Below are 17,046 nucleotides of genomic sequence, written 5' to 3' on the forward strand. Positions count from 1 at the left end.
GGAAAAGACCTTGGCTAACCACCCTATCCATGCCCCTCATGAATTTATAAAACTTAATAAAGTCACCTCTCATCCCCTGAAGCTCCAGGGAAAATGGCCTCAACCTATTTAGACTGTCCCAATAGCACAAACCCTCCAATCCTGGCAACATCCTTGTAAATCATTTCTGAACCCTTCCAAATTTCATAACATACAGCGCGGAGACCACAACTGAATGCAGTATTCCAAAAGTGGCTCGACCAATGTCCTGTACAGCTGCAAGTTGACATCCCAGAATGTTCAATTGTAGCAGCTTTAAATGTAGTTCAACTTGCACCTCAATTATAAAACTTCTTAGCTACATATTTTGGAACTTGAGGATGTATTCTGCACGTTTTGATATAAATAGAAAAGTAAAAATAAAGCTGCCAAGGAGAAAGTCAGTAAAAGATGACTTGAACAGACTCAAAACAGCAGACTCAGCATTATCAAAACTGTTCAAGGATGGTTTACTGTAAAAATCAAAAAAACTTCAGGAAGTATGATTAGTGCTCTGTTCAATGCGTGCTGTTGTATTGATGTGGGACATTACTAAGCTGATATAAGTGTTCATGTGAAATTAAATACATTTCCTTGTTAATAATACATTTGAGTTATAGAACATAGAACAATGCAGCGCAGAACAGGACCTTCGTTCCTCGATGTTGCGTCGACCTGTGAACTATTCTCAGCTCGTCCCCCTACACTATCCCATCATCCATGCGTTTATCCAAGTTACGCCCTTGAAGTTTTCAACATGTGGTAGGATAATATCAAAATTGCATTATATTTACTCTAAAGGTGGGTTGTGGCATTTTCTTTTAAGCAACCTGGCTTATATAGAACAATTCCAAAGCCAAATAACACCACATGTAAACATAGAACCTTGGAGCAGGTGTAGGCCCAACTCCATCATCCAATCTGATCATAGCCTTATCCCTGCTTCTCCCCATATACCTTGATGCCTTGAAAACCTAAAAAAACTTCTCTCTTGAGAATATAAGGTGGCTTAACCTCCACAGCTCTCTGTGTTAGAGAATTCCGCAAGTTCACGACCCTGTATGTTGAGACTGTGAGCCTTGTTCTAGATTCCCCAGACAGGGAAAACATCCAACTACTTTAGACCTGTGCCCTTTCATCCTTGATCCTGTCTTGTGTGGGAACAGACTCTCTCTATTTATTGTGTGCAATACTCTCATGGGACAATAAAATGGATATAAAATGTGGAAATCAATCCAGTCAATGCACTATTTTACATGTGAAATTAAATATAGGAAAAATGTAGTTCTTGGGATAGCGAGCAACTGTGATTGCTGGAGACCTGGAAAGAAAAACAGAATTACTCGGCACCCTTCTTGGTCCGATCCCGTCATCTGAAGAAGGGTCACTGGAAGCATTAACACTGTTTTCACAGATGCTATCAGACCTGCTGAGTTTCTCTAGCATGTATTGCTTTTGTTTAAGTTCTCTGCATATAGATAGCATGGCTTGCTTGTGACGATGGTATGATCAGACTGTAGTGCCTATGGATGCTGACATTGATGGTCCTGACCTGGATTGGAGGTGGAAACAGGGCAAGATTTCAACATTGATTGTTACAAAGGGAACATGTTTCCATGGCAATGGCAGGTGTACCTCTATGATGACATAATGGCATTGGTTGGATAAAGACAGGGAAGGTGTGAGCTCGGGGAAAGGCCAGAGCAGAGCTGAGCTGACTGCATTGAACAATCTGCTGTTCTGTTCACCAAATCAAAGCCTGGAGGATGTGTGAGAAGAGATGGAGACTTGCTTGCGAGCAGAAACTCCCCAGCTTAGTATTACTATTGATCTTCTTCACTATTTCAGCCTCATTTTACATGTACCCGTAAGTATGTTCATCAAAGAGTAGATCTCAAGTGCTTTCTTCACACAAGATTCCTTTTGAATACATTTTCATCCCTGGACATTAAAGGCTCATCCACATAGCTCAAGAGTCTCAATGTTGGGAAATGGAGGGGCTGGTTCAAGTTGCATTTCAGAGACTTCGGACATACAAATTGAGGCTGACATTCGAGTGCAATACTGAGGGGAATGCTGCACTGTCTTTTAGATGAAATGTTAAACCTTTGTCCTCCCTGGATGGGGGTCACAAGGGTGTCTTGTCCAATATTGCTACTGCAAGCAATGTGTGTACAAATTGGCTGCTGCATTTCCTACATCACAACAGTGACTAATTGACAGCAAAGCACTTTTGCATGTCCTGTGACTAAACTGATTTGGGATTAGTTCGGTTACATGGAAAATTATGAAAACTGTTAAAGCAGGGGAGGTTATTAAAGTTTCCAGAACAAATAATAGGACAGAGAGTATGGAAAGTAACTTCAGACACAGCAGATAAGGGAATAGGTGTGGGGAGAGGACAGTCAATGCAGGACTGAGGGTGTTAAAAGCACGCAATATACAAAACAGGGTAAATGAGCTTGTTGCACAAATTGAAATTGGGAAGTACAACATTGTGGTATCGCAGAGATGTAGCTGCAAGGGAATCGGCACTGGGAACTAAATATCCAAAGACATTGTCATCATCTTCACCCACCCAGCTCCATGTGGAACCCTCCAGCTCCTTGCAGAACCCAGCTTCAAAGGTGACATCCTATCAAAAGGACAAGCAAATAGACAGAGAGGGCAAGGTTGACTTGTTAGTAAGAAATGAAATTAAATCGATAGCAAGAAGTGATATAGGGTTGGAAAGCATAAAATCTGAGTGGGTAGAGTTGAGGAACCACAATGGATAAAAGACCCCGATGGGGAGTTATATACAAGCCTCCTCGCATTATTCAGGGAGAAAATAAATCAAGAGATAGAAAAGGCATGTAAGAACAGCATTATTATAATAATCATGAGGGAGCTTCAAAATGCAGATAGACTATGAAAATCAATTCAAATCTCTCTTTGGAGAAATCACCCCATGAAAAGTTTGTTTGCTGTTTCCATTGAATTTGCAGTCATTTCAAACTGCTGTTACTCAAGGACCTGTTGCTCTGATTTGGGCAGATCTCTCAAATAGGTCAGTGATAAACAGGATGAAGCATTGAGCAGGAAATAGAAGCACAAATAAAAGCTCATGAGCCATGTTGAGGAAGCAGAGCCGTGGAGAAAAACTTAAAATTACAGTTGCGTTGCTCTGCAGTGTTATTAGCATGTGGTTCCACATTTTCTCCGCTCTTTATTGGCTGTTATGCTGTATCTATAGTTCTTAGTTTTGGACTCAGTCACAAAGGGAGGCATCTTTTCTATCCAACCCTATCACAATTTGACAGACCATCTAACAGATCACCTCTCGGCCTTCTCTTCCCTAGTCTGTTCAATCTTTCATGAAAGTTATAATTTGACTAATTTGTTAATCCTCCAGTAAATGATTCTTACATCTTCTCCTGAGTCTGTTTCTGCTATGTAATATCAAGGCCAAAGATTGCATTGCACAGCAGCTCCTGGTATGTTTTTACTTGACTAGTATATTTATATTTTATTTGAATGTTTGCCCATTCCTTTGGGGATATTTGCTAAAATAACTCAGTAGTCATCTTGAAGTATTGGTTTTGTGCACCATAGACATTTCTAATAGCACAGAAGGAAGAACTTTGGCCCTTGTCACAACAAGTTAAGCTCTTGTACTGGTAAGCAGCAGGCTGGTGAGGAGACACTGAGGTGAGTAGAGGAACTGGAGAAGGGAAAGGAAAAGTGCTGATACACTGAGATTAATTGACAATAAGGTATAGCATTTTTAAATAGGACACTCTCAGGCACAAAATTACTGCATTCAATATTCTTTTTCTTAAAAATTCTCAAGTTTGTAAGTTTTGAAAATAGTCCAACAGGTTTACTTGGAAACACTAGCTTTCAAAGCGCTGCTCCTTAATTATATAGATATTTTTATTAGAAATTTAACATTTTAACAAATTTACAAAAATAAACAAAACTCTCAAGTACAAATATTGACATAGAAATAAATCTTAAATATACAATAATCAAAATTTAACAAAAGAAAAATACAGAAAGAGAAAAAACAAAACTCAATTAACTACTAATCTAACATACAATTAGCCAGAGTGTATAATTGAGTCACTTACATCTTTCAAATAAGAGAAAATGAGAGGAAAAAAAAGAAGTGGGGGGGAAAAAAAACCCCAACGATTAACATAGAAGTTGGATATTAAAATAATTGCTCGGAATGTGTTAACATCATATATAACAAAACCCGTATTCGTATGGGATTCCTCTCCCAAGGGGCCCCGGACCAGCCATGTTTGTAATCTCAATTAAATAAAAGCCCTTTTAGGATAGCCAAAATATCTATGTAAAAGGGCTGCCACATTTTATAAAAAATAATTCGGTCTTTCGGTGCACCATATTTATAAGGAAGTCAAGGGGAATACATTCCATGATTAATCTATGCCAATTTGAAAATCCAGGGGAACCTTCAACCACCCAGTTTACCAACATATTTTTCCTTATATGGAAAGAGAGAACAGAAAATAATCTCTTCCTATTTGACATTCCAGGTGCACCACTTAACTGACTGATCAACCATAATCATCCGGGTAAATCCGAGACCCCCCGGGAGGGGAGACCCTATCTAAAACATCCCGAGCAAAGAGCATATAGAATTTACAAAAATAAAGGTTCTCTAATACACTCATAACAGTATGATAAAAAGGAAACTATTTCTAAATAATAATAAAAAATAAAACATATTTGAATAGAGATTATCCCCCTTGTTCACAGGAGGTATCACTTCTTTTCCAACGGTCCATCATATCCTCTCCCAACCAGTGCCCCACCCTTGACCCAGGCGCTCCTTAATAGGATGAGGAGAATTCAGATATAATACCGAGCTAGAGTTAACAGTGAGCACCCTACCCCCACCCACACCTCAGTATATTTGGTAGTATCAATACCATGTATAAACATATATAACTATAAAATTACAACTTCAACAAATTATAATTAAATATAATAATATAAAATAGGAAGGGAAAATAACCCCGCTCCTAGAGGCAAAAATAAAATAGAATAAGGAAACCACCTCTCCCCACCAACCTTAACTAAACCTCCCGGTTTATATATATACATATATACACATACACGCATACACACATATATGTACATACACACATACATACGTATAATAATAAAATAAAAAAAAACCCTAAGGGGGGGAGAAAATCGTTAAATGGAGAGCAAATAAATAATTCCCTCTTCCCCCCCCCCCCAAGATAATAATAAACAGTAAGATAGGAAAAAGAAAAAAGGGGTGGGGGATATAAATCGGAGTGGGGAAAAGGCAAGCCAACATACATTGTCTCTTACGATTTATCTAAGAGAGTCCAAAAATTCCTTAGCCTTTTCTGGCGATCTAAAATTATACCCGGATCCTTCGTGGTTAAAACATAGCGTCACTGGGTAGCGTAAGGTGTATTGAATATTTGAGTCCCATAAACACTTCTTCACCTCATCGAACGCCTTCCTCCTTCGGGCCAAAGCCGGGGAGAAGTCCTGAAACAACATGATCTTGGATCCTTTATAGATCATGGCTTTAGGATCTTTTCCAAGATTTCTAGAGGCATCTAGGAGTATCTGCCTCTCCTTATAGCTCTGCAGCCGGAACAGGACCGGGCGCGGGCGCTGGTTCGAGCCAGGCCCGCGTATTGCGACCCGGTAGGCCCATTCTACCCACACCTGGCCTGATCCAGCCTCCAGATCCAAAAGTTGTGGCAACTACTGCTCCAGGAATGCTGTGAGCTGGCCTTTCTCTTCCCGTTCGGGAAGGCCCAGCAAACGAATATTTTTTCGGCGACCTCGATTATCGAGGCCGTTGATGTAATTCTCTAAGGTCCGGACTCGCTGCTCAAGAGTCCGGACCTGATCCGCGGCTGATTGAGCTGCAGTCTCGGAGGTCGCGGCCTTTAACTCCGCCCCTCCGACTCGGCGCTCCAGTTCCTGGATGTCTCGGCCGTGCTTCTGCAGCTCGGCCGAGAGTGATTCCCAGCGATGTCGGGACTCTTCGATAAACGCGTCGATCTTCGCATCCAGCTTGGTAATCATCTCCACAAGGCTCGTTATTGTCGGTAAGTCCCTCGGGGCAGCTATGGACACCTCAGCTGCAGCTGGAGAGGGAGAGGGTGGGGGAGGGGTCCCTGCTTGCTGAGAGCTGTGGGCTCTCCTCCCTTTAGTCATTTTTCCTAAGAGATTAGATTATTTAAATTTAATACTCACACTACCAAACAACTAATTATATTAAATAAGAGCTATTTTAGATGATTTGGTGATTGTGGTGGGGGTGGGAGATCCACTTTGCCCAAGTCTTGGAAGGAGCACTGTAGGCTCAGACTTGCTGGGTCGCCGCCATCTTGAATCTCCGCCGAAAATAATTTTTTTAACTTCACATTTTATATAAAGGAGGCAAATCTTTGGAAAGTGTTGTCGAACAGAAAGACTGAGGGGTTCAGGCACATAGTTCCATGAAGGTGACATCACAGGTAGATAGGATACTGAAGAAGGTGGTTGGCACTTGCCTTCATTGGTAAGAATATTGAATATAGGAATTGGAGCAACATGTTGAGGTTATGGGATGTTGGTGAGGCCAAGTTTAGGGTTCTATGTGCAGTTCTGGTCACCCTGCTACAGGAAGGATATTATTAAACTGGAAAGGGTACAGAAAAGATTTACAAGGATGTTACTGGGACTGAAGTGTTTGAGTTATAAGAACAGGCTGGATATAATATTATGAGGGGTATAGATAAGGTATTTTGGACCAGACCACCCCTCAAAATATTTTAAGAAGGTAGCCTAGACCCTAATTTTCTCTTATTTTAAAGGCTGGTGTGAAGTAGATATTCCAGATGTGAAGCAGCTCGTCAAACCGCTCAGCTTTAAGCAAAACAGAATTTAAGCACTACAGTTGAAACATGAACAAAAGAAAATGGAAGTTAGAATAACTTAACTATTGAAAACGTAACCAACCTAACACAGCAACTTAAGTAAGGAGCTGTTCCAATTCCCGTGATATCCCATAAACACACCCATTGGCAAAAGAAAAATTCAAACACAGGTTCTCACAGGCAGGAGAGATTTCAGAGAGAAAAGTCAGTCAAGAATCATCTGCTGAAGCATGGGACTTTTGTTTTGCACTGCAGCAGCTTCTGTGACTGCTACAATTAAACCAAAATAGAAAACACCTGAACTGGGAAAACTGGCCACTACCCTGCCATTGTTATAGTAGACATTTCATAACCTCTTCTTTTACAACCTCTTTTGGAGAAAAGAAACCAAGAACAAAATAACCTTTTCAAAGTGACAGCATCAGCACAAAGGCGAATAGCCATGCTGTTTTCTCCACAGTAAGGGAGTTCAAAACTAGAAGGCATATTTTTAAGGTGAGAGGGGAAATTTTAAAGGGACTCGAGAGCCAACGTTTTCACACAGAAGATGGTTCGAATATGGAGTGAGCTGCTAGAGGAAGTGGTAGACATAGTTACCATATTTAAAAGACATTTGGACAGGTACATGAATTGGAAAGTGATTGTAGCAAGATCAGCCAGGTGGACCTCATAGAATATGAATTCCCTGATTGAAGGTGTTAATCTGGTCCAATCAGGGAGCCCTGGCTGATAGATTCCAGAAAAAGGAGTGTCATACATCCTGTTCATTCTGAAAGCTGGCACTAAGGGAGCTGGATCAGTGTCAAGGACTTTCCAAATGTAAACAAATGAGGATTAGATGATAGGATACCTGGCCTCTGTGGAGTTACTTCATCAAGTGCTGGCAAATGGGACTAGATTAGGTTAGGATATCTGGTCAGCATGGACAAGTTGGACTGAAGGGTCTGTTTCTGTGCTGTATATCTCTATGACTATGGGCCAAACACAAACAATAGGACTAGTTTAGTTTAGGAAACCTGGTTGAAATGGATGAAGTGGACTAAATGGTCCATTTCTGTGCTGTATGGCTCTACGACTCTCTGACTCTATGATTGACAATTATTTATTGTGCTATGCAAATCGTCAAAGGAGTATAATAAACAGAAAATGGTGTAATCCAGGTGAAAGGTCATAATTCTGCAAACCTTGCCTCCATTACTGTTGCTGCGGCGATGTTAACTGACCTGCTGAACATTTCCAGCATCATCTATTTTCAATCTGCCCTGCAGCATCTCCGGGTTTTCTCTCTTGCCTGCAAGATGCTCCTTGACTGAAAGAGGTTTAGGGCAGCTGAGTAACATGGGCGAGGGTGGAGTTACTCTTGTGTTTTCAAAGGTGGTGCCATGAAGCCGTTCCTCATACAAGTCATGAAAATCTGAAACTCTCTCCGACACCCACTCCTCTCCCTAACAAAAATTATTGAACCAGACGTCAAATTAAGTTTTGGGAAAGTGTATTAAAGGATTATGAAACCAAACTGTGTAAATTGAATTAAATTGCTGACGAGTCGCATCTTGAATGCAGGAGCAGGCCATTCAGCCCATCAAGTCTGTTCTGCCAATCGCTAACATCTCAGCTGATCTGACTGTGATCAACTCCACATTCCTAATCACTGCCTACACCCCCCTGCATCACACCCCCAAATAATACAACAGGCTGAAGAGGCTGGATGGCCTCTTCCTGTTTCTATGTATTGATGGTAACCTTGGGGGGGGGGGGAGCGGGAGGAAACTGTGAGGAAATTAAGAATCTAGTATCGGTTTCTGGAATCTATCTGAAGAATATTCTAAACTTCTGTGCTTCTTTTTCAGATGCATGTGGCTGCTTCAAAATTTATCAATGGCTGTACCTATTGTCCATACATTATTTCTGCTAAGCTGCTGTATAAACTACCTAATTTGCATCTTTATAGATCCTGGAATTTTTTGCAGAGGTAAAGTCACCTGGGGTGTTAAAGATTTATGCAAATTGTTTGCAGTAACAGTGCCTGATTTGAAGGGCATGACTGACAAATACTCAGTAAATGCCATAGAGTTGTACAGAGTCATTGAGTTGTACAGTACGGAAACAGACACTTTGGTCCAATTCATCCATGCTGACCAAATATCCTAAATTAATCTCGTTCCATTTGCCAGCATCTGACCCATATCCCTTTAAACCCATCCTATTTGTGTACCGATCCAAATACCTTTTAAATGGTTGTACGGGTCATTCTGCTATTATGCACATTTCGTCAGCACAAATTGGCTATAATGTGATTGACTAATTGTGGACATTGTCTGGATAATGCAAACCTTCTACTGACCGGGCATAGCAATTTTCTATTAGCAATCTTGCACAGCGTGATTTTCTATAGCAGTTTTCCATAGCGCAATTTTCTATATCATGAGGTTGCAGAGGAACACATATCAGCCTCTGGCACACTCCACCCTCTGTGTGAAAACGTTGCCCCTAAGATCCCTTTTAAACCTTTCCCTTCTCACCTTAAATCAATGTCCTCTAGTTTTGAAATCCCTTAACCTGCGAAAGAAACCATGGTTATTCACCCTATCCATGCCCCTCATCATTTTATAAATCTCTATAAGGTCACGCCTCAGCCTCCGATGCTTCAGGGAAAATAGCCCCAGTCTATTCAGCCTCTCCCTTTAGCTCAAACCCACCAACCTGGCAACGTCTTTGTAAAGCTTTTCTGAAACCTTTCAAGTTTCACAACATCCTTCTGACAGTAGAACTGAATACAGCATTCTGAAGTGGCCTAATGATGTCCTGTATAACTGCAACATGACCTCCAAACTGGTGTACCCAATGCATTGACTAATAAAGGCAAGTGTACCAACCACCTCCTTCACTATTCTGTTGAGAAACTTTCTGTTTAAAACAATCTGTGAACTCTACCACCATATTTTGTTCTAACATGGTCCTCTGGGATTTCCAAAATTGGTGTGTGAACAGAAGGACCTGGAGATATTAAGCCCCCTCATGCTATCCGGGGAAAAAGTCTCTGCCTATCCACTCTATCTTTGTCTCTCATCATCTTGTCCACCTCTATCAAGTCACATCTCATCCTTCTTCGCTCCAGTGAGAAAAGCCCTAACTCCCTCAACCTTTCTTCATAAAGCATGCCCTCCAGTTCAGGCAGGAGAAAGTGAGGACTGCAGATGCTGGAGATCAGAGCTGAAAAATGTGTTGCTGGAAAAGCACAGCAGGTCAGGTAGCATCCAAGGAGCAGGAGAATTGATGTTACGGGCATAAGCCCTTCTTCAGGAATGAGGAGGGTGTGCCAAGCAGGCTAAGATAAGAGGTAGGGAGGAGGGACTTGGGGGAGGGGCGTTGGGAATGCGATAGGTGGAAGATGGTTAAGGTGAGGGTGATAGGCCGGAGATGGGGGTGGGAATGGAGAGGTCGGGAAGAAGATGAGGACCTGCATGTAGGCGGTCTGTCTCCCCAATGTAGAGGTGCCTACTTGCAGAACGTTTCAGAGAACACCTCTGGGACACCCACACCAACCAACTCAACCGCCCTGTGGTTGAACACTTTAACTCCCCCTCCCACTCCACCAAAGACATGCAGGTCCTTGGCTTCCTCCATTGCCAGACCATGGCAACACGACGCCTGGAGGAAGAGCGCCTCATCTTCCGTCTAGTAACCCTCCAACCCACAAAGGATGAATGCAGATTTCTCCAGCTTCCTCATTCCCCCTCCCCCCAACTTATCTTAGTTCCAACCCTCGGACTCAGCACCGCCTTCTTGACCTGCAATCTTCTACCCGACCCCTCCGCCCCCACCCCTTCTCTGGCCTATCACCCTCACCTTAATCTCCTTCCACCTATCGCATTTCCAACGCCCCTCCCCAAGTCCCTCCTCCCTACCTTTTATCTTAGCCTGCTTGGCACACCCTCCTCATTCCTGAAGAAGGGCTTATGCCCGAAATGTCGATTCTCCTGCTCCTTGGATGCTGCCTGACCTGCTGCGCTTTTCCAGCAACATATTTTTCAGCTCCAGTTCAGGCAGCAATAGTAAATCACCTCTGCACTCTCTGTAAAGCTTCCACATCCTTCCTATAAGGAGGTGACCAGAACTTTCATTCAGAAAGTAAAGAGGCATGGGAGACAGGGATATTTGGCTATCTGGATGTAGAATTGGTTGGCCCATAAAAGTCAGAGAGTTGTTGTAGGTGGAAAGTATTCAGCCTGGAGCTCAGTGACCAGTGGTGTTCTGCGAGGATCTGTTTTGGGACCTGTGCTCTTTGTGATTTTTATAAATCACTTGGATGAGGAAGTGGTATGGTGTATTAGTAAGTTTGCCGATGACGTGAAAGTTGGTGGAGTTGAGGATAGTGTGGAGGGCTGTTGTAGATTGCAATGGGACATTAACAGAATGCAGAGCTGGGCTGATAAGTGGCAGATTGAGTTCAACCGGGAAAAGTGTGAAGTGATTCATTTTTGAAGGTTGAATTCGAATGCAGATTACAGGGTTAAAGGCAGGATTCTTGTTAGTGTGGAGGAATAGAGGGATCTTGGGGTCCACATCCATAGATCCCTCAAAGTTGCCACTCAAGTTGATTGGGTTGTTAAGAAAGTGTATGGGTGTGTTGGCTTTATTAGCACAGGAATTGCATTTAAGGGCTGCGAGGTTACGCTGCAGTCCCTTTTAGACCACACTTAGAATATTGTGTTTGGTTCTGGTCGCATCATTATAGGAAGGGTGCAGAGGAGATTTACCAGGATGCTGGCTGGGCTGGAGGTCGTGTCTTATGAATAAAGGTTGATGGAGCAAGGGATTTTCTCATTGGAGCAAAGAAAGTTGAGGGGTGACTTGATCGAGATGTACAAAATAATGAGGGTCATAGATACAGTGGCTAGCCAGACCTTTTCCCAGGGCGGAAATGGCTATCACGAGGGGGCATAATTTTAAGGTGATTGGAGGAAGGCTTAGGGGAGATGTTCTTGACTCAGAGAGTGGTGGGTGGGTGGACTGTACTGCCAGTGGTGGTGGTAGAGTCAGATTCGGGACATTTAAGTGACTCTTGGATAGGCACATGGATGATAGTACATAGTTTGATCTTAGAGTAGGATAAAAGGTGTGCACAATATTGAGGGCCAAAGGGCCAGTATTCTGCTGTACTGTTCTATGTTGTATATTTTATAGATGAAGGTAAGTAAATGGCTGTGGCTCAGGGTAGGCAGAAGAGGTGAGATGTGAGCTTTTTAATGACTTCCTATGTGAGGGGCATTAATGGGAAGGAGATAGCTGTAAGGAAATTAAGAATATAGTTTATATTTTATGTATCAGCCTAAAAAGTGTTTTTGAACTTCTATGCATAAAGAATACTGAGCTTCATAAATTGAGACCGAAAACACAAAAGCTAAGTCTTGACAAACATTTAAATGTTAACCTTTGTAAATCACTGCTTAGGCTGCAGCTGCAGGAATTAATTTTTTAATTTTTTAAAAATTTTTTTCTCTTACCCCTGCACTACCACCTAACTGCGGTAGTGCTTATGTTTTTTCCCAGCACCCATGGAGTGAGTGTGCAGCTGTGAGACACAGAGACACAAAGTGCACGAATCTTTTATTCAATTTCCACCACCAGGAAGATAGGAAAACACCCGGGTGGCCAGTGACAAGCAGTGCCCTTCACATCAAAGGGCAATGCTGTGTGATCAAACAGTGAAGGGGAGGGCAGGGACTAAATCAAAATAGAGTTGGAGGGGGAAATGATGCACTCCACTCCCTGCGGCATCCACCTCTCCCTGAACAACTCCAGGGTGTTGGTGGACACTGCGTGCTCCTTTTCCAAGGACAACCGGGCCCTAACGTAACATGCAGGAATTTATTCATTTCTGACACTGAATCACTAATCCAAAGCCCCAGCTAACATTCTTGGGTATAAACATAGAGAATGCTGGAGAAATTCAGCAGTTCTGAAAGAGAGAAGTAGAGTTAATGTTTTGAATTCCATATGACTCTCCTTCAAACCAGACTCGAAATGTTTGCTCTGTTTTTTCTCTCCGTGGATACTGCCAGACCTGCTGAGTTTCACCAGCATTCTGTGTGTTTGTTTTAGATCTCCAGTATCAAACATATTCCCTCTTTATTCAAACATTCTCAGGACATGGGTCATGACAGATGATGAAATTTGAATTCAGTAAAATTCTGGAATAAAATGTGAGCCTAACGATGACCATGTAAGTACTATTGATTGTTTTTTTTTGGAAAAAAACAGTCTGATTCACTCATGCCCCTTCAAGGATGGAAATTTGCTGTTTTTACCTGGTCTAGCCTACAAATGCCTCCAGACCCAGAGCAATGTGGTTGACACTTAACTCCCCTCTGGACAGTTAAGGATAGTCGATAAATGTTGGCCTGGCCAATGATGCACACATCCTGTGAATAAATAAAAATGAAATCTCCATACTGCGTTTTAGGATGGATGGAAAACTATTAGAGAGATTCAAAGAGTTTAACTGGAATGGTACCAGGGTTGGGGAAAACAGTTATATTGGAGAGCCGGAAGAATCTGGGATTGTTCTCCTTCAAGCAGAGAAGGGTAAAGGGAGATTTAATACAAATATTCAAAACTATGTCGAACTTTGACAAAGTACATAAGGAGAAATTACTTCAGTTAAACAGAAGGTCAGTAACTACAGGACTCACAAGTTAATTGGTAAGAGTAGTAGAAAATCCTTCTGCACTGAGTTGTCATTATCGGGGATGCACTTCCTGAAAGGCAAATTCAGTGAAAAAGTCCAAAAGGGAGTTGGATAAATATTTGAAAAGCACAAACTGGAATGAGTCTTGGGAAAGAGCAGAGGGGTAAGACTAATTGGACTGCTCATTCAATAAGGTGGCATAGCTGGACTATTTGGGCTCTTGCCCAAAACATTGATTCTCCTGCTCCTCAGATGCTGCCTGACCTGCTGTGCTTTTCCAGCACCACACTCTCGAGTCTGATCTCCACCATCTGCAGTCCTCACTTTCTCCTAGAGTATGTACAGTGTGATTCTGTCCAGGATGATTTGAAATGTATTATTTTGTTGCTTATAGATCCCAATGACCTAAACAGTGTAATGGAGGCGGAGGAAGTGACCATCAATGGTACCAGGTTTACAAAGAAATGGTGCCAAGTCTGCAGATTTTTCCGGCCTCCACGGTGTCGACACTGCTACACGTGTAACGTTTGTGTGGAGGTAAATCTTGGAACTACATCCTGTGTATTTTTTTTGGGGGCCTAGTTCCAGGTATGTATCACTAACTGGAGCTATGAGAGTCCTCACTCCAACTACAGGGCAAAAGTCAAGAACTCATTAAAATTAATTCTGCCTCAGCTTCCTTCATTGTTGTTGAGGGGATGGTCCATATTAATTGCCCGGTCTATTTGCTGCCCAGCTGTTTTTCATGTGTGGATCTCCCAAGTACAGCAATGACTAAAAGATCCCATGGTCTGTATATTGGCCTGTCAAACAAACAAGACCAACTGCAAGACATGTTGGAGACTCTCTGTTCCACAGAGAATTTGAGCTCAGCTTGCAGGATCCTCTCTGTTTGGATCCTCCTGGGTGATACCTCATCAGCTTCATTTACAAACCCAAAGCTGGCCATGTGGCTGTGGTAGATGAGACTTAGCTCTGCCTGTTCTGGAATCCCAGAAACCCAAGGATTGGCTGCTGAGGAGCCAATCATAGACACTTCTTTGCAATGGGTGCTGTCAAGCTTCTGGTGTTGCTGAGGCTACACCCATAGAAGCAATAGGAAGCATTCTGTGACATAGACACCATGTGCCTTGTAGCTGGTGAAGAGGTTCTGGGAGTCAAGAGGTGATCCACTCCTTACTGTCCTATATGACACCCAGCCTGTGTTGATCTCAAATAGCTTTGGCAACTATCTTGCTGGTCTATTCAAGTTTATGATCACTGGTAAGTTCCAGGATGTGGTGATGTGGTGACTTTAATAATATTCCAGGAATTGTATCTACAATTATTAGAGAGGGTTAGGTTCTAGTGCAGGATGAATGTCACTTGCAACATAATCACCTGGGAACCGGATATCACACAAATCTTGTTGCAAACATGAATAGATTGCCTCATTATCTTAGGAAATGTGAACAGAGCCAATTATTACTGCCCCACCTCTGATCTTAAAAATAGCTGGGCCTCAGAAGTTGGCCCGAAAATTAAGTGCAGCAATGTACTGCCCTCTAAGACACAAATCTTTCTTTGTGATGGGTATGACTGCAGTCATTGGAGAGTTTTTCCCACAGATCCTCACTGACTGGAGTTTTAAGAGGCTGCATGGTGCCACACTCAGTCAAAAGTTGCCTTTATGTTTCAACTCTCATCCAACCTTGTCTCTAGGATTCAACTCTTATGTTCATGTGTGGACCAATGATAAAGTCTGGAACCAAGAGTTGCGAGTGGAAATCCAAACAGGGTATCAGTCAGCAAATTATTGCTGAGCAGGTGTTGCTTGTCAACTCCTTCCATCACTTTAGTGATGATGAGAGATAGCCTGATGGACTGGTAATTTAGCCTGCATTAATTAGTAATTACATTGCTTTCATTGGTCCTGCTTCTTGTGTCAGAGCATACCTGAGCCATTTTCATAGAGACATAGAAATATAGAAAATAGGAGCAGGAGTAGGCCATTCAGCCCTTCGAGCCTGCTCCGCCATTCAATATGATCATCCTACTCAGTCCCCTGTTCCCACTTTCTCCCCATGCTGTTTGAACTCTTAGGCCCTCAGAACAATATCTAACTCCTTGAAAACATTCAAAATTTTAGCCTCTGCTTTCTATGGCAGAGAATTCCACACACTCACCACTGTTTGGGAGAAGACATTGAGCTGTATTAGAGCACAGGTTTGGTACTATAGCCAGAATCCCATGAGGTGCCCTTAATCTTTGCTGTGTTCAGTATGCTCAGAATCATTTTCATGACATGTTGAATTAATCAAATTGACCAAAGACTGATGTCTGGGTGATGGTAGTGGCCTCTGGGAAAAGCTGAGAAGGATTGATCAGCCACTCAACACTTCAGGCTGAAGATAGTTGGAGATACGTAAGCCATGTTGTTTGAATTTGTGTGGCTGGGCTCTGTCATCGTTGAGAATGAGATATTCAAGGAGCACTCTCCTCCTGTTCACTACTTAATGAATCTCCACAGTTCAGGACTGTGCCTGCAGAGCTTTAGTCTGGATTGTTGGTTTGGGAATGGTTATTTCAGTCTATAGTATTTTGAGTGTACATGGTCCTATCTTATAGCTTCGGATACCTGATATTCAGGTGGTTCCTGCTGCTACTTGGTCAGCACATTCTTCAGAATTCGTCATTTAATCAGAGCTGACTATTTGAAGTAAAGGTGTTAGAAGAATGAGCAACATATTATTTCAATTGATGACCTTGTGGAACATGGTGACATACAGACCTAATACTGCTGATGGCCCATTGCATCTCAAAGATGCACAGTTTTGGTCTGTCAATTTGGTACTGCATCTATCTCTTTTCACTCTAGGGAGGGTGCAGGAGCAGGGGGACTTAGGATAAAGATGCATAAATCACTGGAGGTCACAGGATAGATTGAGAAAGTAGTTCATAAAAGATTCTTGAGGTAAGGAGTATTCTATTTAAGACAGAGATGAAGGGGAATTTCTTTCTGAGAGGAGTGAATTGTTGGAAATCTTCACTGATGTTGAGGGATGTTGAGGTTGGGTTGTTAAGTATATTCAAGGCTGAGATAGTCAAATTTTTAACCAGTAAAGGAATCAAGGATTATGGGGAAAAGGCAGGATTATCAGAGCAACTATGATTTCACTGAATGGTGCAACAGACTTGATGGGCTGAATGGCTCACCTTGATTGAGGTCATACAACATTATATTCTTTACTGTCGAGTCATAGAGTCATACAGCATTGAAACAGACCCTTCAGTCCAACCAGTTAATGCTAGCCATAATCCCAAACAAAACTAAACAACCAAACTAGACCCACCTGCCTGCACTTGGCCCATATCCCACCAAATATTTCTTACTCATGTACTTATTCATTCACCTTATCTATACTTTTAATTACT

General features: G+C 42.2%; 1 protein-coding gene across 1 annotated transcript in view; it reads left to right on the top strand.

Annotated features, from left to right (window-relative positions):
* The first annotated feature begins 6,051 nt into the window (after positions 1-6,051).
* mttp (microsomal triglyceride transfer protein) overlaps positions 6,052-17,046 on the top strand; it is a 113,473-nt gene continuing 102,478 nt past the window's right edge. The window contains exons 1-3 of the mRNA XM_060851464.1: positions 6,052-6,128; positions 13,408-13,529; positions 14,027-14,152. Of these exons, the coding sequence (XP_060707447.1) occupies positions 6,052-6,128; positions 13,408-13,529; positions 14,027-14,152 (325 nt within the window). The remainder of the gene's footprint in view (positions 6,129-13,407; positions 13,530-14,026; positions 14,153-17,046) is intronic.

Source organism: Hemiscyllium ocellatum, chromosome 36 (assembly GCF_020745735.1).
Source record: "Hemiscyllium ocellatum isolate sHemOce1 chromosome 36, sHemOce1.pat.X.cur, whole genome shotgun sequence".
Classification (NCBI taxonomy): Eukaryota; Metazoa; Chordata; class Chondrichthyes; order Orectolobiformes; family Hemiscylliidae; genus Hemiscyllium; species Hemiscyllium ocellatum.